General features: G+C 39.3%; 1 protein-coding gene across 1 annotated transcript in view; it reads right to left on the bottom strand.

Moving 5' to 3' along the window:
* LOC104502350 (utrophin-like) overlaps nt 1-16,294 on the bottom strand; it is a gene marked incomplete at both ends in the record, with an annotated part of 74,270 nt that overhangs the window by 26,340 nt on the left and 31,636 nt on the right. The window contains 4 exons of the mRNA XM_010146314.1: nt 2,768-2,879; nt 5,309-5,475; nt 7,729-7,886; nt 13,849-13,934. Of these exons, the coding sequence (XP_010144616.1) occupies nt 2,768-2,879; nt 5,309-5,475; nt 7,729-7,886; nt 13,849-13,934 (523 nt within the window). The remainder of the gene's footprint in view (nt 1-2,767; nt 2,880-5,308; nt 5,476-7,728; nt 7,887-13,848; nt 13,935-16,294) is intronic.

Below are 16,294 nucleotides of genomic sequence, written 5' to 3'. Positions count from 1 at the left end.
CTGCTTTGCAACACTGGCCACAAAAGTAGCGTTTTAACATCAACGGCCTTTGAATTTGGTTGAAAAGGTGGAGTAGATACACTTTTCCTATTCAGCCTATCCGTACCACAGTATAATGGATTCTAAGGAACAATTCATTAGTCTTTGGTATCTTCCCCCCACCAGACCCAGCCCTATGCTATTTTTCAGGCATGATTCCATTTAACATATAAGCTATTCCACTAACTTACTGCAAAGAATTTTGCAATTCTTGACTATAATACTGCATAAAATGAGTTGAGTATGTAGAAAGATTTAGCAACAAATTAGTGCACCAACCATCGTTCGTTATTACAAATAATAAATAACACTGGGTTCTTTTCGTGAAATCAATCTGAAATCACCTGATCAAATTCAGATGAAATCAGTTAAAATGGTCTGCATGTAGGTTCTAACTATGGAAGTCAGGCATATAAGAAGTCTGTTCACATAACGCGTCATTTCTTTTTGCAGAAATGGATCTAGCAGAGTGCACTTATAGCAGGACCCAAGAAAAATTCCAACTCCCATATTCAGCTTCCAAATTAATGGGGGTCAGTGCTGGACCTCTAATTTTATGCATCACCTACATTATATGCCATCTCTTCTATTCCGCTCTGCTTTAACCAGCCCCATTTTCATTCCTTTACCTCCTACACACTTGCCTGCCTTCACTCACTTTAATCAAGAATGTCATCTTATTCCCCTTATTATCCCGTTGTGGATTCACCTCATTCCTCCTATATTTCACGGTAAGAAAGGACTTCTGCCTTTGATTACCTTATTTTGCACTTAATATTGCTTTAAAACTACATTCCTTTTGCAGCGGCAACAGCATTCTTCATTACAATACAAGCTGTCGCCAGTTCCCGGCATAGTGGGGATTCCATCCACTTCCAGAATATATTTTTCTGCATGACAGTCTTTACTTGTAAATGAAATGGCTCACAGTTACATAATGTGAATATGTTTAACGAGAACTGAAAATTTCTCTGACATCAGATCTGCTGCTTCAGAGAAAACCTGGAACTCATCAGAAATAATGTCCTGTTCTAGGAACAGCACCATACCCTGTACCAGATGCAATATGTATTTGACTAGTGCAACAGAAAGGGTATATTATTCTGTGGACCAAGCAGTAGTACCTATTCTGACACACCTTACACCTTCATTTCTGATTTTTCAGTCTGTTATAGCCATGAAAGAGCACTTTAGTTTATGTCATGATCATGAAACAGAAAATGAGGACTGAAAAAATTTATAAGGAAAAAAGTTATTCTAAGAAAAATACATCTTGAACATGTTCAGATTGTTCGGGTTACATTGGTTAAGGAGGCAAGTACACAATCCATATTGCCATATTTTTAACGATGTCTAATAAAGGGAAGAAAACACCATAGACCTCCAGATTCTGAGGGTTAGAACAGTCAGGCAAGCATGGGCAAAACTGAGCCTATGTCATACCACAACAACAGTATAAATCAAAACCAGAAACTGGCCTCAGAATAGAGAAGACAGAAAGAAAACTGGTGACAGAATATATCAAACATTAGAACTGGCTGAAAAAACATATGTACTTCAAAAATGTCTTCAGAATGTAGCCTGGCATGCCAATTTATCAATCAAATCCTCACATTAGGTTACAGAATTACTGAAAATAGATTAACATAACTCATGGTTTCTTGTGATCACAACAAAATGAAAACAATACTTAATAGAATTTGAATTCTGTAACAGGAGACACAATGGATGAAAAAACAAGCAAAAACACAGGTAATAAGCCCAACTACTATAGCAAAAGACAGTCAAATATCTCAATGATTTTTTGCTAATAAAGGAACCCTTAGAATCTTGAAAAACTATTGGAAATCAGCTCTAGTTACATTCTGGTCTGAATCTGTTTATCTGAGCATACAGATCTTTCACCACAGTTGTTTAAATTACACATCAATTATCCTATTCATCTATTTGTGACTGAGTTAAAGTTCCTAATGTAAACAACTATCAGATAAAAAAAGTGAAAGTGCTATTTCTGTTAGGGAAGGTACCACCCCTCCACTTCAGAAAGTCTCCTAGAAACCTCCTTAGACAAATCGTGTTTCAATTTTCACTAGGAAAACATTAAGCTGTAAAATTAATTTTTGTTAGCTACCGCAGGCAAACCTCTCGCACCCTTTTTGGTTAGAAACTTTTTTTTTTTTACCCACATCTACGCAATGATTTTTAAGTATTCCAGTAAACAGTAATTACTCAGCAGAATGAAACATGATATATTTCTAACCATGTTTTCATGAAGCGAGCAAAATGTTGGACCTGAAAGCAAAGATCACACATACGTTTAAAAATTCTAAAGAGCATTATTAGAATACTAAATATTTTTTGCTATGGTATAGCAATAGTAAAGTGATTCTCTTACCTCTGACATGTTCTCACTCTTATGGAGTGTAAGTAAACAAGCACTGCTATTACATTTAATATTCCAGGTTTGCTTTTACAAATGAAAAGTGAAGGTAAAGTTATCTCAGAGATGGAAATCCATTTCTACAGAATCCAAACACCACCTACATAAAATCAGCAGCACTTGCAAGGTCTCTGATGACTTTCAAAGAAAAAGCTGGGAAGATAGGCCCTACTAAACATATGAAAAAGAAATCCTGGCAGAATATCTAGGTGACAGAGACTAGAAAGAAATTTAGATTTCATATAACAAAAACAATGCCTTAGGAACAATTAGAACATTGGTACTCACAGGTATACAATACTCCACCATTGGATAATGCAATTTATGCCCCTTTGCTGTACGACCAGAAAAGAAACAGCTCTGACAGACATCATAGTTGAAATGTTTTAAGCTTCGGTACCTATGGGCACAATAAACAAAGCAATTACGATTTCCTAAGTTTTGTTCTAATATTTACTTATTAAGCCTCATAAAGGAAATTATTCTCTGAAATCATCTGCTTTTCAGTGGCAGTGACACAGGGACACAGTGAATTTTTTGAGATTAGCTCAGAAAGCACCTAGAGGTGCACGAATGTGCACGACTGGGATATGGCATGGCCAACACTCGTCACCAGGGGCACCAGTGCCGCTGCAGCAGCTGCATGGGCCACAGGAAACACACAGTCCTTTTAGTCATCTTCACACAACCTTCCTACATTACACAGGTCACCTCGCTGAGTATCTAAAAGAAAATCCTGCCTCCTCCAGCCATACAGAGAGCCAGCGTCAATCATCATTGCCCAAGTTGCTTTGAAGCAGAAAATCTTACAAGCACCAGCTTAATAGGAGTCTGAAGAGTTTATAATTTTAAAGGTCAAACCTACTTAAAACTATATTGCTTTAGTTGTTCTTTTCCTTTCTGTAGTATTCAGATGGTATCTCAGCAAAAACATTTATAAGCCAGACCATTTTACTTTTTTGTTTTTACATTTACCAGTTTAAATGTTTGTATATCATTTCAGTGCTCAGAAATTCAAAACATGTTTCAGAAAATAAAACCCTTGAGAACTCGTGAATTATAAAAATAATACAAAATTAGGTTTAAAAATTACTTTATTTACTTTTTTTTTAAAGGGCATATGTATGTCTGAACAAAGTAACAAGCTTACATGGTATCCCTTGTATTAAATGTATCCATGAGAGCATGATTTTAACTAAAGCAACAATTCAATTCCAGATTCTGCCCACTGTTTTTTTATAGCATGGCTGTTGTGACTGGATGAGGTTATATCATCTGTATGAAACTAAAATGAGCTAACTAAACCAAATTGAATAGCTGCTGAGTAGTTAAAGTTTAAATTAAATTGCTTCCTGAGAGCAGTTTTCAGTACCAATCCACATTCTTCCCCTGCTGAGTTTTATGTTTTGTTTTGCAAGAGAAAACGTGTCTATAAACATAAAGACCCACTTATAAGGATGCTGATGCAACTGTTCATAATCTGTACTCAGAATCTGTGTATTAAACGGCCACATCTGCCCTCTACTAAGATGCTAGCTGCTTTTGTTGTTGCAGATCTCCAACTTCATTGTAGAAATTATTTAGAATGAGCCATTCCTTTGCCTTTGTTTCTCTTCCATCTCTATGCCCTCCTCCACACAAGACATTGTAGTACAGATAAGATTCATCAGCCCCAACTTAGGCATCTGAAAGATAATTTGAGATGGAACTTTGTCACCTTGTGCTCTCTCAAGCATTAATTACAAGAAATAGGAACATTTAGAGGAATTTAATCTCCTCTTAAGACAGGCAAAGTTTGATCAGACTACTTTTGGATGTACTCATATATCTATAGTAAAAGAGGGTTACTAGCTCAGTCTTAGAAGACTGACTACAGCCAGCATGCCTAAAGCTAGATCAGATGAATCTGACCTCTGGGTTCACATTATATATTATCCTTTAAAACAGCAGAAAGGAGAAAAAGTGTGGGGAACAAAAATTACTCATCTGCCTAAAGGAAACTCTTAAAATCACTTACAAGACAGACTGCTTTATACAGTTTCTAAAGTATATGCTTACCTTCATGAACACAGCAGAAGAAAAAGCCAGTTATGTTTAGCTCTAGTCCCTACTCTTTTTTTTCTCGCATCATTTTCTGCACTGGAGCAATCAATTCACAAACACAGATTTAGTTATAAGAGTAGTCACTAAGGGTATCAACTGTCTCATATCCCACTATGATAATTCATAGTAAAATGATTCCGTTTAGGGGAATAATATGGAGAACATCCCTGGTGTCATTTTTTCTTTTAGAATTTACAGCTTCCTTTGAACAGATGAAAGTTAGATTTTATTCCATGCTTTAGGCAGGAATTGTGCAAGTGTCATCACAGTAAGATATCAATGCTTGTGCTAAGCAAGGAAAGATTGCTCTTGAAGGGTGTTTAATATTGCCTGGCATGAGATAGCTGCCCAAGCCTTATGCTAGAGAACAGACAGGCAGCCCACATTTTTTCTCACTAATTGCTCCTTTTGGTCTTGTGCTTACAGAACACGTGGGGTGCACTTGTACTTCATTTGCTATCTATTGGATCCACCAATGACAAAACACGCGAGGACAGTCCACCCTGAACACTTATCAATCACAAGACCACTGGGTGTCTAACAGAGGTACTGCAGGAGCCAGAAATGCACTGGCTCAGGCCATACTGTGGCCCCACAATGGGTGGCAGATCCCATCTTAAAGCAGGAAAACGGTGGAAAAACAAACAGAAAGAATTGTACTTGTCGTAAGACTCAAATGTGTGGGTATTTGCAGAGAAACTTTGCATCCAACTCTTCTTCTCTTACCTAAAGCCAACAATTGGACACTCTTTACAGATGTTGCACTTGGCCTGATGTTTTGCTGTTTCCGCAGCTGCCACTCGGTGCAGAACTGGCAGCCACACCATAGACTGTGGCTCTAAGCGCATCCAATCTATAAACTGCTTGACAGTTATTTCTGGCTTATTATGGTTCTGTGGAGAGAAGAGGAAAAGAAAAATCACACATACAAATAAAAATAAAACAACCCAACACACACACAAGTACATTTTCCTTAGAATTCAATTTTAAAAAACCCTTGTGTCAATCCTTTCCATGTCAGGTTAACATAAAACCAGTTACAGGATACAAAAATTAACCTCAATTAAAATGTAAATAAAGAAAACAAGTTAGTAAGAATATAGTGGACTAGAAAGCTGTGATAGAGTAGACAGACGGTAACAAAGATGGAGCACATAGTAAAGGAGCGATGGAGTCCATAGTAAAACCATCTTTGAACTGAAAGGAGTTGAGAAAGAGGTAAGAGGGCATGAAGGGTAAGCATGTTCTGTAGTTTGGACATACTTAAAGATACGGCTGCCTCTTGAGTTAAGATTATTGCCAGACTGCTAAAAGTCAGTAGTGCTCGCATGTGTCTGCTAGTTCTTTTTACTGTATTCTGAGCCCATTATATTCTTCCAAGTCATCACATAAACAAACAGAAAATAAATAAATAAATGAGAAAGATATCTGCCACTTCTAGGCAAGCCCTGCAAGAATATAGCAGAGCTAAAGTATTAGCATGATTATTTAAGAACCAACAAACGTGCTGTAAAGATATTATATTCATCAACTTTGTGAGCAAAAAACCAGATGTTATCTTCCTGAGAAGTAATAGCACATCCCTTTAAATGAAGGTTGTTCTTAAATGGTAACACATGACGAGAAGCAACTCTAGGTTTCTTAACCTATTCCAAGTTGATTTTTGCCAGTAAGAGGAAGCAGCATAAAAATCAAACCAAAATCAAACCACACTTTTCACCAGTAAAATACTTGTTTTCACTAGACTGAGATAACTGTCATGCAGCTGCACACTTTTTCTATGCTCTCTTAATGACCAGGGACTTTAATGACCAGTTTGAGCTCTTCATGTCCTTGAGGGATGCAACCTTATCACTGTAATTGTAATATCACATCAAGTATTTAAATACTACTTGCTAGTATCCCTCAGCCATAATTGAACAGCACAGGAGATGGGGCAGATCTTCGAGGGACATAAAGATCACTCCTCTGTGACAGAAAAAGTCTGCCACGAACAAATTAATAACTTATTTTCATCACTATGGCTTGAACCACTCAAGGCCAGTGATAGCACCATCCCTTATTGTCTGAAGCTGCAATGTTAAAACCTCAGGGGAAGTTTTACATGGTTAATTGGTCAAACCAACTTCCATAAGTCTCTACCAAATTATTCATGATCAGGACAAACACTCTTCCAATTCCAATCATCTCCAGAAATGAATCTAATAGTTCTGAAAAAAGCTAGCATAACTGACTTTTTCAAAGCGCCAGATGAAATTGTAGAAATGTCTATGAAAGAATGGCAAAAGAAAAATGCTCTAAAATTTCACTATGATACTTAACATTCAAATCAATAAAGTCAGAAATATTAAATTCAGTAGTTTTATAAATGCCATAGTAAATTTTTAATCCATATGTAATTTCTGACAATGCTCAAAGCAGACCCTTTCACAGGGCTAATATCACTAGCGCTCACAGCCTTAGGCATCCTAGACAAAGTCTGAGCTAGGCTGTGTTCTGTTACAACATCCTCTTTTTAATTCTCATCTGCTTTAAACAGACACTCCTTGCAGCCTCATTAACCCCCTGCATATAATGTGGAGCTGAACAGCAGGCTATGAGACAGCTTTATTCCGTGTTCTGATCTGCTGCATAAAGACTCATGATATATAAATTACTATGCTTGAAGCCTTGTGCAACTGCAAGCCCTCTGTCAGTTAAAAAATGCTAAATAATTTCCTGTCGCACAAGGTCAAAAATTACTATCAGCATCATTCTCTCGTTCTGTTGAGATCATGTCTTGTTCCAGCAGGGAAAAGCACGTTGTTCTTGCAATACCAGGTTGCTCTGAACAATGCAGAAAAGGATAATTGGCTGCTACAAAATTCTTTAACAACTTTTAGAGCAGCCAATATTGTCAAAACCACAAAGATTTATATATTCTTTTTGCTAAACATAATGTGCTTTATCCTCTCCTAAACCATAAACCATTTTTTTACAGCTGCCATTTTCACAATAACTTCCCATGTTTAGTTGGAAGGAGCATATAATTTCTGACCAAAAACTCAGGGGATGATTTTTAATTCCTCTTATTTTTTTCACCATGTAAAAATTAATCTTAAGACTTCCTAGAGGGATTTTTCACATGAGGGTCTTTGATGTATTACCTGTTGGAAGCAGCTGCGCACGCTGGGTTCAATGTTGCTGCCACCAAAGGCTGCCACTTCCCCAAGCTGCCGTGGGATCTGAATAGCATCATGAAGCAGCAAGCCCAGCTGCCTCTGATCACACATTTCTGTGGGGCCTGCCACCTCCTTGAAGAGATCTGCAACACCAACAAGAGGCACTGGCTCATTTCATTTCCACATACACACCCTTTTATTCAGTAACAATGCAGCTCGAGCTGTATAATTTTTGCAATCCAGTCACAGTTATGGATGGCCACCACCCCCTTCACAATACTTTACCCTCATCTAATTCTTGTTTACTTTGGTGGTGGATGAAAGGCTGGACATGAGCCAACAATGTGCACTTGCAGCCCAGGCCACCTTTCCAACTATCCTGGACTGCATCAAAAGAGTGTGGCCAGCAGGTCAAAGGAGGTGATTCTCCCCTTCTACTCCACTCTGATGAGACCCCACCCAGAGTACTGTGTCCAGCTCTGGAGTCCTCAGAAAAGTCATGAAACCTGTTGGAGCGAGTCCAGAGGAGGGCCACACAAATTGATCAGAGGGATGGAGCACCTCCGCTATGAGGACAGGCTGAGAGAGTTGGGGTTGTTCAGCCTGGAGAAGAGAAGGCTCTGGGGAGATCTTAATTGGGCCTTTCAGTACTTAAGAGGGCCTATAAGAAAGATGGTGACAGTCTTTTTAACAGGGCCTGTTGCAACAGGACAAAGGGTGATGGTTTTAAACTAAAAGAGGGGAGATTTAGACTAGAGATAAGGAAGGTATTTTGTACAATAAGAATGGTGAAAAACTGGCACAGGTTGCCCAGAGAGGCAGTCCCATCCCATCCCTGGTAACATTCAAGGTCAGGTTGGACGGGGTTCTGGGCAACCTGATCTAGATGAAGATGTCCCTGCTGCTCACTGGAGGGGGTGGTTGTCTAGACGACCTTTGAAGGTGTCTTCCAACCCAAACCATTCTATTATTCTATGAAGAAGAAAGTAGTATTTCATAAATCAGTATCTTCTGTTAAAATCTATGCCATCCTTTGCTTGGTTGGGGACAGAAGCACATTTGCTCTGAACTGAGACTAGAAATTAATCAGTCACAGCTGGTATAATTTTTGCAATCCAGTCACAGTTATGGATGGCCACCACCCCCTTCACAATACTTTACCCTCATCTAATTCTTGTTTACTTTGGTGGTGGATGAAAGGCTGGACATGAGCCAACAATGTGCACTTGCAGCCCAGGCCACCTTTCCAACTATCCTGGACTGCATCAAAAGAGTGTGGCCAGCAGGTCAAAGGAGGTGATTCTCCCCTTCTACTCCACTCTGATGAGACCCCACCCAGAGTACTGTGTCCAGCTCTGGAGTCCTCAGAAAAGTCATGAAACCTGTTGGAGCGAGTCCAGAGGAGGGCCACAAAAATTGATCAGAGGGATGGAGCACCTCCGCTATGAGGACAGGCTGAGAGAGTTACAGAAGAGAAGGCTCCAGGGAGACTGTATTGCAGCCTTCTAGTACTGAAAGAGTGCCTGTAAGAAGGATGGGGACAGCCTTTTCAGCAAAGGCCTGTTGCAACAGGACAAAGGGTGATGGTTTTAAACTAAAAGAGGGGAGATTTAGACTAGAGATAAGGAAGGTATTTTGTACAATAAGAATGGTGAAAAACTGGCACAGGTTGCCCAGAGAGGCAGTCCCATCCCATCCCTGGTAACATTCAAGGTCAGGTTGGACGGGGTTCTGGGCAACCTGATCTAGATGAAGATGTCCCTGCTGCTCACTGGAGGGGGTGGTTGTCTAGACGACCTTTGAAGGTGTCTTCCAACCCAAACCATTCTATTATTCTATGAAGAAGAAAGTAGTATTTCATAAATCAGTATCTTCTGTTAAAATCTATGCCATCCTTTGCTTGGTTGGGGACAGAAGCACATTTGCTCTGAACTGAGACTAGAAATTAATCAGTCACAGCTGGCCACGTGAAATAGCTTAAAGCAAGAGCAGCAGCCAGCAAGACAACTCAAGCTTAACATTAATCACATTTGCTTCCTGGATAACCATGTCTTCTTCCATGCACTTTTCCTTTACCGATTACCGTTTCCTAAGCTAGGTGTCAAGCCCTGCAGTACAAGTGGACATTCTGGGGTGACTGTAACAACAGAAAAAATTGAGGCTGAAAGGGATCAAGAAAAGTTGTTCCAGGTACAGACACTGAGAAGATAAGATACTGCTTGTACCTACTTAAGAGTCACACTAAAGCACTGAATTAAGCACCTGTAAAGCACCTGCCTGCAGTACAGATAGTGTTTCTTAAGTGCCACCTTAACACATTTGATTGGACAATTTAAATTTTTAAAACTTCAGCTAAAATTTTTAACATGTTTCTGCCAACAATCTTTGATTTATGAACTTTGTTGTTGTGAACATTAATATTTAGTCACAAGATGAATCTCTTCTGAAAATATCTTAAACACTAAGCTCATGTCATAAATAGTTTTAAATTCTGTGATTGGTTCAAATTACAGAAGAAATGCAGGAGAATTCTTTGTGCTCGTTCCAGCTGGCTTATACATTCTCCTTTTGCACTCAGTGGATGGCTTGGATTGAAGCTCCAAGTCATCTTAAAAGAAAAAAAATCCATTTATACTGTTCCTCTACTTTACATGTTTACCACCAGAATAAACATTAACAAATTAGAAATAAATTAAATCTGAAAATTCAGTCTGACTCCACTTATGATTGAAAACCAGACAGTCTGTGTTCAGAAACACTCAAAAGAAACTTTTATTACACTGTGTAAATTGTTTTGCCCTCCATTTGGAGCAACTGTCAAGCTTTGTCAGTGTGTTTCAAAAGTTTGGGCATTTTCTTGGCCAAGGAGGTTGAGGCAGAAGGAAAGATTTTCACAAAACAGAAACCCAGATGACCGAAATAATTTTTAGATTTTCTTGTATTTTTCTTGCTCCATTCTTGCCTAGTCAAACAAATGCTACAGCATATCTTCAGGACTTAGTGGTCAGAAAAAAACACCCCAAACAACAGCGGTGACAGGACTAGCATGCGCAGCTGCAGGCTCCTCTTGGCAGCCACAGATCCCAGCTAACTTCAGCTGCGGTTGGGATATTTTTGCAGTTTCTGAGTCAGTTTAAAAAACATGACAGAAAACATGATACAAAATTTCTTTCAGACTGAAGGGTTTTGTTTTGTGACAATTTAATGATTCATAAGGACAATAAAGCCAGCAATAAAGATATCAAAAACCAGCCCACAGATCAGAACAGAAGTTACAGCAACAACAAAAAAAGATGTTATCTGACTACTAATTCTCTGCTTTGAGAAGCTGAGTATTTCAATTTCAGATGTATTTCAGCTTGAAGTTATGATCAGTTTGTACAAAAGTCTCCTGAAATTTTTTTCTGTAGTAATTTTTTTTTTACTTTTCACAGCAATCTTCAGGGAAAAGCCCACCTTGTTAATTCAGATTATGAGAATCTGCAGTCACCATCAGCTGACATTTTTATTTAACTACTAGACACAAAGGAACAACACAAAAATGAATCTGACCTAGTCATTTCCTTGTTCTGCTTCAGTGCCTGTATTTGGTAACTGTAAGTATAGAATTCATTACTGATAGCAATTTAATGTGAGTTTAATGTGATGGTTTATTAAACCATCTTTTGGTAGGGTTATCATTCTGTTATCCACAGCCTAACTCACTCCTATACTTTACAACAGCATTTTATTTCACACCAAATAGAAGATTACCCCCTGAATTGTCACAGAATCATAGAATCGTCTGGTTGGAAGGAGCCTTGATTGATTGAGTCCAACCTCTCAGCCTGCACTGCCAGGGTCCCTAAACCATGTCCCCCAGTGCCACATCTACACGTCTTTTCAACACTTCCAGGGATGGGAACTCCACCACCTCCCTGGGCAGCCTGTTCCAATGCTTCACAACCCTCTCTGTAAAAAAGTTCTTCCTGATATTGAACCTAGATCTCCCCTGGCACAACTTAAGGCCATTTCTTCTCATCCTCTCACTTGTCACATGTGAGAAGAGACCAACCCCCACCTTTCTACAACCTCCTTTCATGTAGCTGCAGAGCAACGAAGTCTCCCTTTAGCCTTCTTTACTCCAGGCTAAACAACCCCAGTTCCCTCAGCCACTCCTCCTAAGACTTGTGCTCTAGACCCTTCACCAGCTTTGCTGCCTTTCTCTGAACACACTCCAACACCTCAATGTCCTTGAAGTGAGGGGCCCAAAACTGGACACAGTATTCAAAGTGTGTCCTCACCAGTGTCGCGTACAGGGGGACAATCAGTTCCCTCCTCCTGCTGGCCACACTGTTTCTGATACAAGCCAGGATGCCATTTGCCTTCTTGGCCACCTGGGCACACTGCTGGCTCATATTCACGGAGTGTCAACCAACACCCCCAGGGCCTTTTCCACTGGGCAACTTTCCAGCCACTCCTCCCCAAGCCTGTAACATGGCAGGGGGTTGTTGTGACCCAAGTGCAGGCCCTTGGCATTGCTGAATCTCATACAAATGGGTTCAGCCCATTGATCTATCCTGTTCAGATCCGTCTGTAGCACCCCGTCCCTGATACAAGCCAGGATGCCATTGGCTTTCCTGGCCTCCTGGGCACACTGCTGGCTCATATTCAGCCAGCTGTCAACCAACACCCCCAAGTCCCTTTCTGCTGGGCAGCTTTCCAGCCACTCCTCCCCAAGCCTGTAACATGGCAGGGGGTTGTTGTGACCCAAGTGCAGAACCTGGCACTTGGCCTTAACTGAACTTCATCCTGTTGGCCTCGGCCCATCGATCCAGCCTGTCCAGATCCCTCTTGTAGTGCCTTTCAACTTTCAAGCAGATCGACACACCCACCCAACTTCTTGTCATCTGCAGACTTACTGAGGGTGCACTCGATCCCCTCATCCAGACCATTGATCAAGATGTTGAAGAGGACAGGCCCCAACACCGAGCCCTGAGGAACACCGCTGGTGATCGGCCATCAGCTGGATTTAACTCCATTCACCAGCACTCTCTGGGGACGGCCATCCAGCCAGTTTTTGATCCAGCAGAGTGTACACTCATCCAAGCCATTAGGCAGCCAGTTTGTCATTACTGATCAGAGGTATGTCTGCCAAGTGATTTTAGTTATGGAGTAATTCTCAAATATGTCAAACGACATTCGGAAACTGAAAAGCCCAAAGCCTTTCCATGCCATTCAGATGCCTCAGTGTGTAAGATACCTGTACTTTTGCTCAATGTTAACAACCAAGATTACCTACAAATGCTTCTAAGAAAAGCAGAAATGGTGGTAGAGCTCCAATGGTAAATGGCAGATACAGTCTCTACACCCTTCACATGTTTTTCTGAAATGTGTCAAGGAACTACTGCAAAGAATAATAATTTTAAGGGTGCTGCATATAACATCTAACCGTTCACCACCCAGGATGCTCTTATACCATGCTTAACTTCTTGTTCTGTATTTGTCAAAGGGTTTTGTCACAAAGTTATTGAATTCTCTTCTGCTCCTGCAATTATTTTTTGTGAAATATTTTTATTGTACTCAATATTTATCAAGCTTAAGTGAGATTACTTAAATCAACGTAATTTAAACTTCCATTGTACAATTCTGGAAGAAAGCACATATACTGAAAAACTGTTTTCAGAGTTCAGATCATCCGTCTGATAGACCATAAAATACAGTTGCTGAATTTTGATTTATTTCCTTGCTTTATCAGACATATCAATCTTTCCCAACCAACACTGACTTGATTGATCTCTCAAACAAAACATAGAACAGATTTGGCCAAATAGACTATTTCTCCAGCTTCCACGCATTTACACTCTCCTTTGCTTTTGGGGAGTGCAAGACTGTGCATTATGACAACGCATAATTGACATCAATACTTTCCAGTCAGGATATAAACTCAATCTTCTCCATTGTCACTGATGATAACGAAAACAACTATTTTACTTGCTCACAAGAAAACTGTCTTGCTAGAGGCATGAGGATTGTTTTACTGCAAATTTTGCTACATTGTCTGTTGTTACAGTACATAACCTAATTATATAAAGTAATGATTTCACAAAATACATTCTTCCTTACATCTGTACTTCTCTTCCAGAAGGCCCTTAGAAAGAGACATCAAGCCAATTTTCAAGGACTGCACTCGAATTTTCCCAGTTCGGCCACTGAAATTATAAAGATAAGACAATTTAATACAGTTTAATTTTATTTAATTCCAACTCGAGTCTATTAAAAAATGCAAAGGCATTGTCGAATTCTACTTCAAATACACTTCAAATCTCAAAACCAATTAACACTATAAATCACATTAAGAATGCTACCCGTATAAAAGTTCAGCTCATCTTTAAGTGGTTTACATGTCAACATAGTTCATATTACTCCAGAAGACTGTCCTGCAAACAGGTTCTTTACAGACATTTAGCTGTGTAAAGCTCTCAACATGATTTAATGGTGTGATATACACAGAAAAAATGCATGAGCACACAGCAGGAAAGCCTGTTACTCAGCGTAAAACACAAGGACTGTGAAATAAAATCAAGTTTTCACATCACAGAAATTAATTTTCACTTCATTTTCTTTTTATGTTTAAAATGCTCTGATATACATGTGTACCAGGACATAAACAGCCAACCACATGCAGGAATTAAATGATGTGGAGCTGTCGTTCTTATTAAGCAATGTGGCTTCAGGCTCATGTTGTTCAAATGAAGAAAAAAAAAAAAAACAACCCACCAAAAAACCACACAACAAACTTTAAGCAATTTGAGAACAGATAAGTGGGTACCAAAGCAAGTGGTTTTAAACCTGCAAGATAAACACTGTTCAAAAAGGTAATAAAGCAGTAAGCCCAGGATACTGGAAAAGGACAATTTAAAGGTCAAAAGGTCATTGGAGAAACATATTCTTAAAAGATCTAATGATTTCTTTGTCAAAGAACAAAAAACATGGCACAATTTATCTTTAGATGAGACATGGCAAAAAATTGAGAATAGTAATTAAATTGTATATATTATACACAGACCCTTGCATTTAAGGTTAGCTGAGTCCTCCACCAAAACCTAAGATAATACTAAAATTAATAACACCCCAAATGTTACTTTGCTCCCTTCTGCCATGCAGAAGTGATATATCCTTTAATTACTTCTGAAGTAGTTACTAGATATCTCTTTCTGCCCTATCCATTCAACATATGGTCTACTGTCTGATTTACTTCACAGATGTTGTGCTGAATAGAAAACTATTAATTTACCCCAGGCTCTCTGTAAATTAGCTAAGCACCTTACAAATATTAATGCATTTGTCTTCACAACCATCACGTAATCTAGTGAGTCTAGACAGCATTATCTTCTCCATTCCATAAGCTGGAACAGAGATATAGAGAAATTATTGCCAAATTAATCAAAAATACCCATTACTTTTACTGCCAGCTTTGAAAATCAGTAGCTAATTTTCCAGAATGTTATAAAAGTGCCACCTATTTTATACATTCACGCTTAGCTTCAAATTACCTCTTTCGATCACAGACACTACATCATCCTGGCATACCTCAACGTGTAAATGGCTCATCTTGCAACTTTGATAAAGTTCTTCCCCATTCTCCCTCCCCATTCTTCCCTGTGTAGGATCGTCTGTGTTTTAACTTTGTATTCAACAGAAAAAAAAAAAAGCTGAACGTTCATTTAGGTTTAACTCAGGACTTACTATGGCTTTTGTTTATTAAAGGCAGAAATGCCAAAAAACTTTGCATCTGAAAGGTCAGGGTATGTATGTGGAGGATTCAGACTTCTCCAAATTTCAGCAGATTGCTACAGGGAAGTGAAAAATGTCCTTCGCACAAAAAACGTGTTAATAAATTACAAAAAGAATTACAAAGCCTGCAATATTATGTTTTTCTACAGAGCAACGTATTTTCCCTTAGCCTGTTTCTCGGAAACAGCTAAGTATTAGCACTGAAATTATAGAGACAGTAAAAACAAGCACTCCAAAACCAAACAACCCCCCACCAAACCAAAGACTTTGTAGCTTTGACACTTCATATTCAATGGTTTAAGTCTGCCCAGTTCAGAGTGCCACAAAACCACTGAGGTTGGGAGGGACCTCTGGAGATCATCCAGTCCAATGCTGCTGCTCAGTCATGGCAGAGCAGGTTTTCCTGGATCATATCCACTCAGGTTTTGAATACCTTCAAGGACAGAGACTGCTCAGCTTCTCTGGGCAGCCTGTGCTACTGTTTGATCACCGTCACGTTAAAAAGAACTTTTTCTTGTATGTTTAAGCAGAACTTCTTGTTTCATTTTGCACCCACTACCTCTTGTCCTGTCATTGGACACTACTGAGAAGAACCTAGCTTCATCCTCTCTATTGCTCCCATCAATTATTTATGCACATTGATAAGATCCCTCTGAAACTATTCTTCAGGTTGAAAAGTCCCAGCTCTCTCAGACTCTCCTGACACATCAGATATTCCCCAAGTCTTGATCATCTTTATGGTACTTCATTGCACCCACTCCAATTTGCCCATGTC

This window comes from Buceros rhinoceros, unplaced genomic scaffold (assembly GCF_000710305.1).
Source record: "Buceros rhinoceros silvestris isolate BGI_N320 unplaced genomic scaffold, ASM71030v1 scaffold15652, whole genome shotgun sequence".
Taxonomy (NCBI): domain Eukaryota; kingdom Metazoa; phylum Chordata; class Aves; order Bucerotiformes; family Bucerotidae; genus Buceros; species Buceros rhinoceros.
The sequence above is the reverse complement of the archived record's forward strand: the minus strand, read 5'-3'. Positions and strand labels throughout refer to the sequence as shown.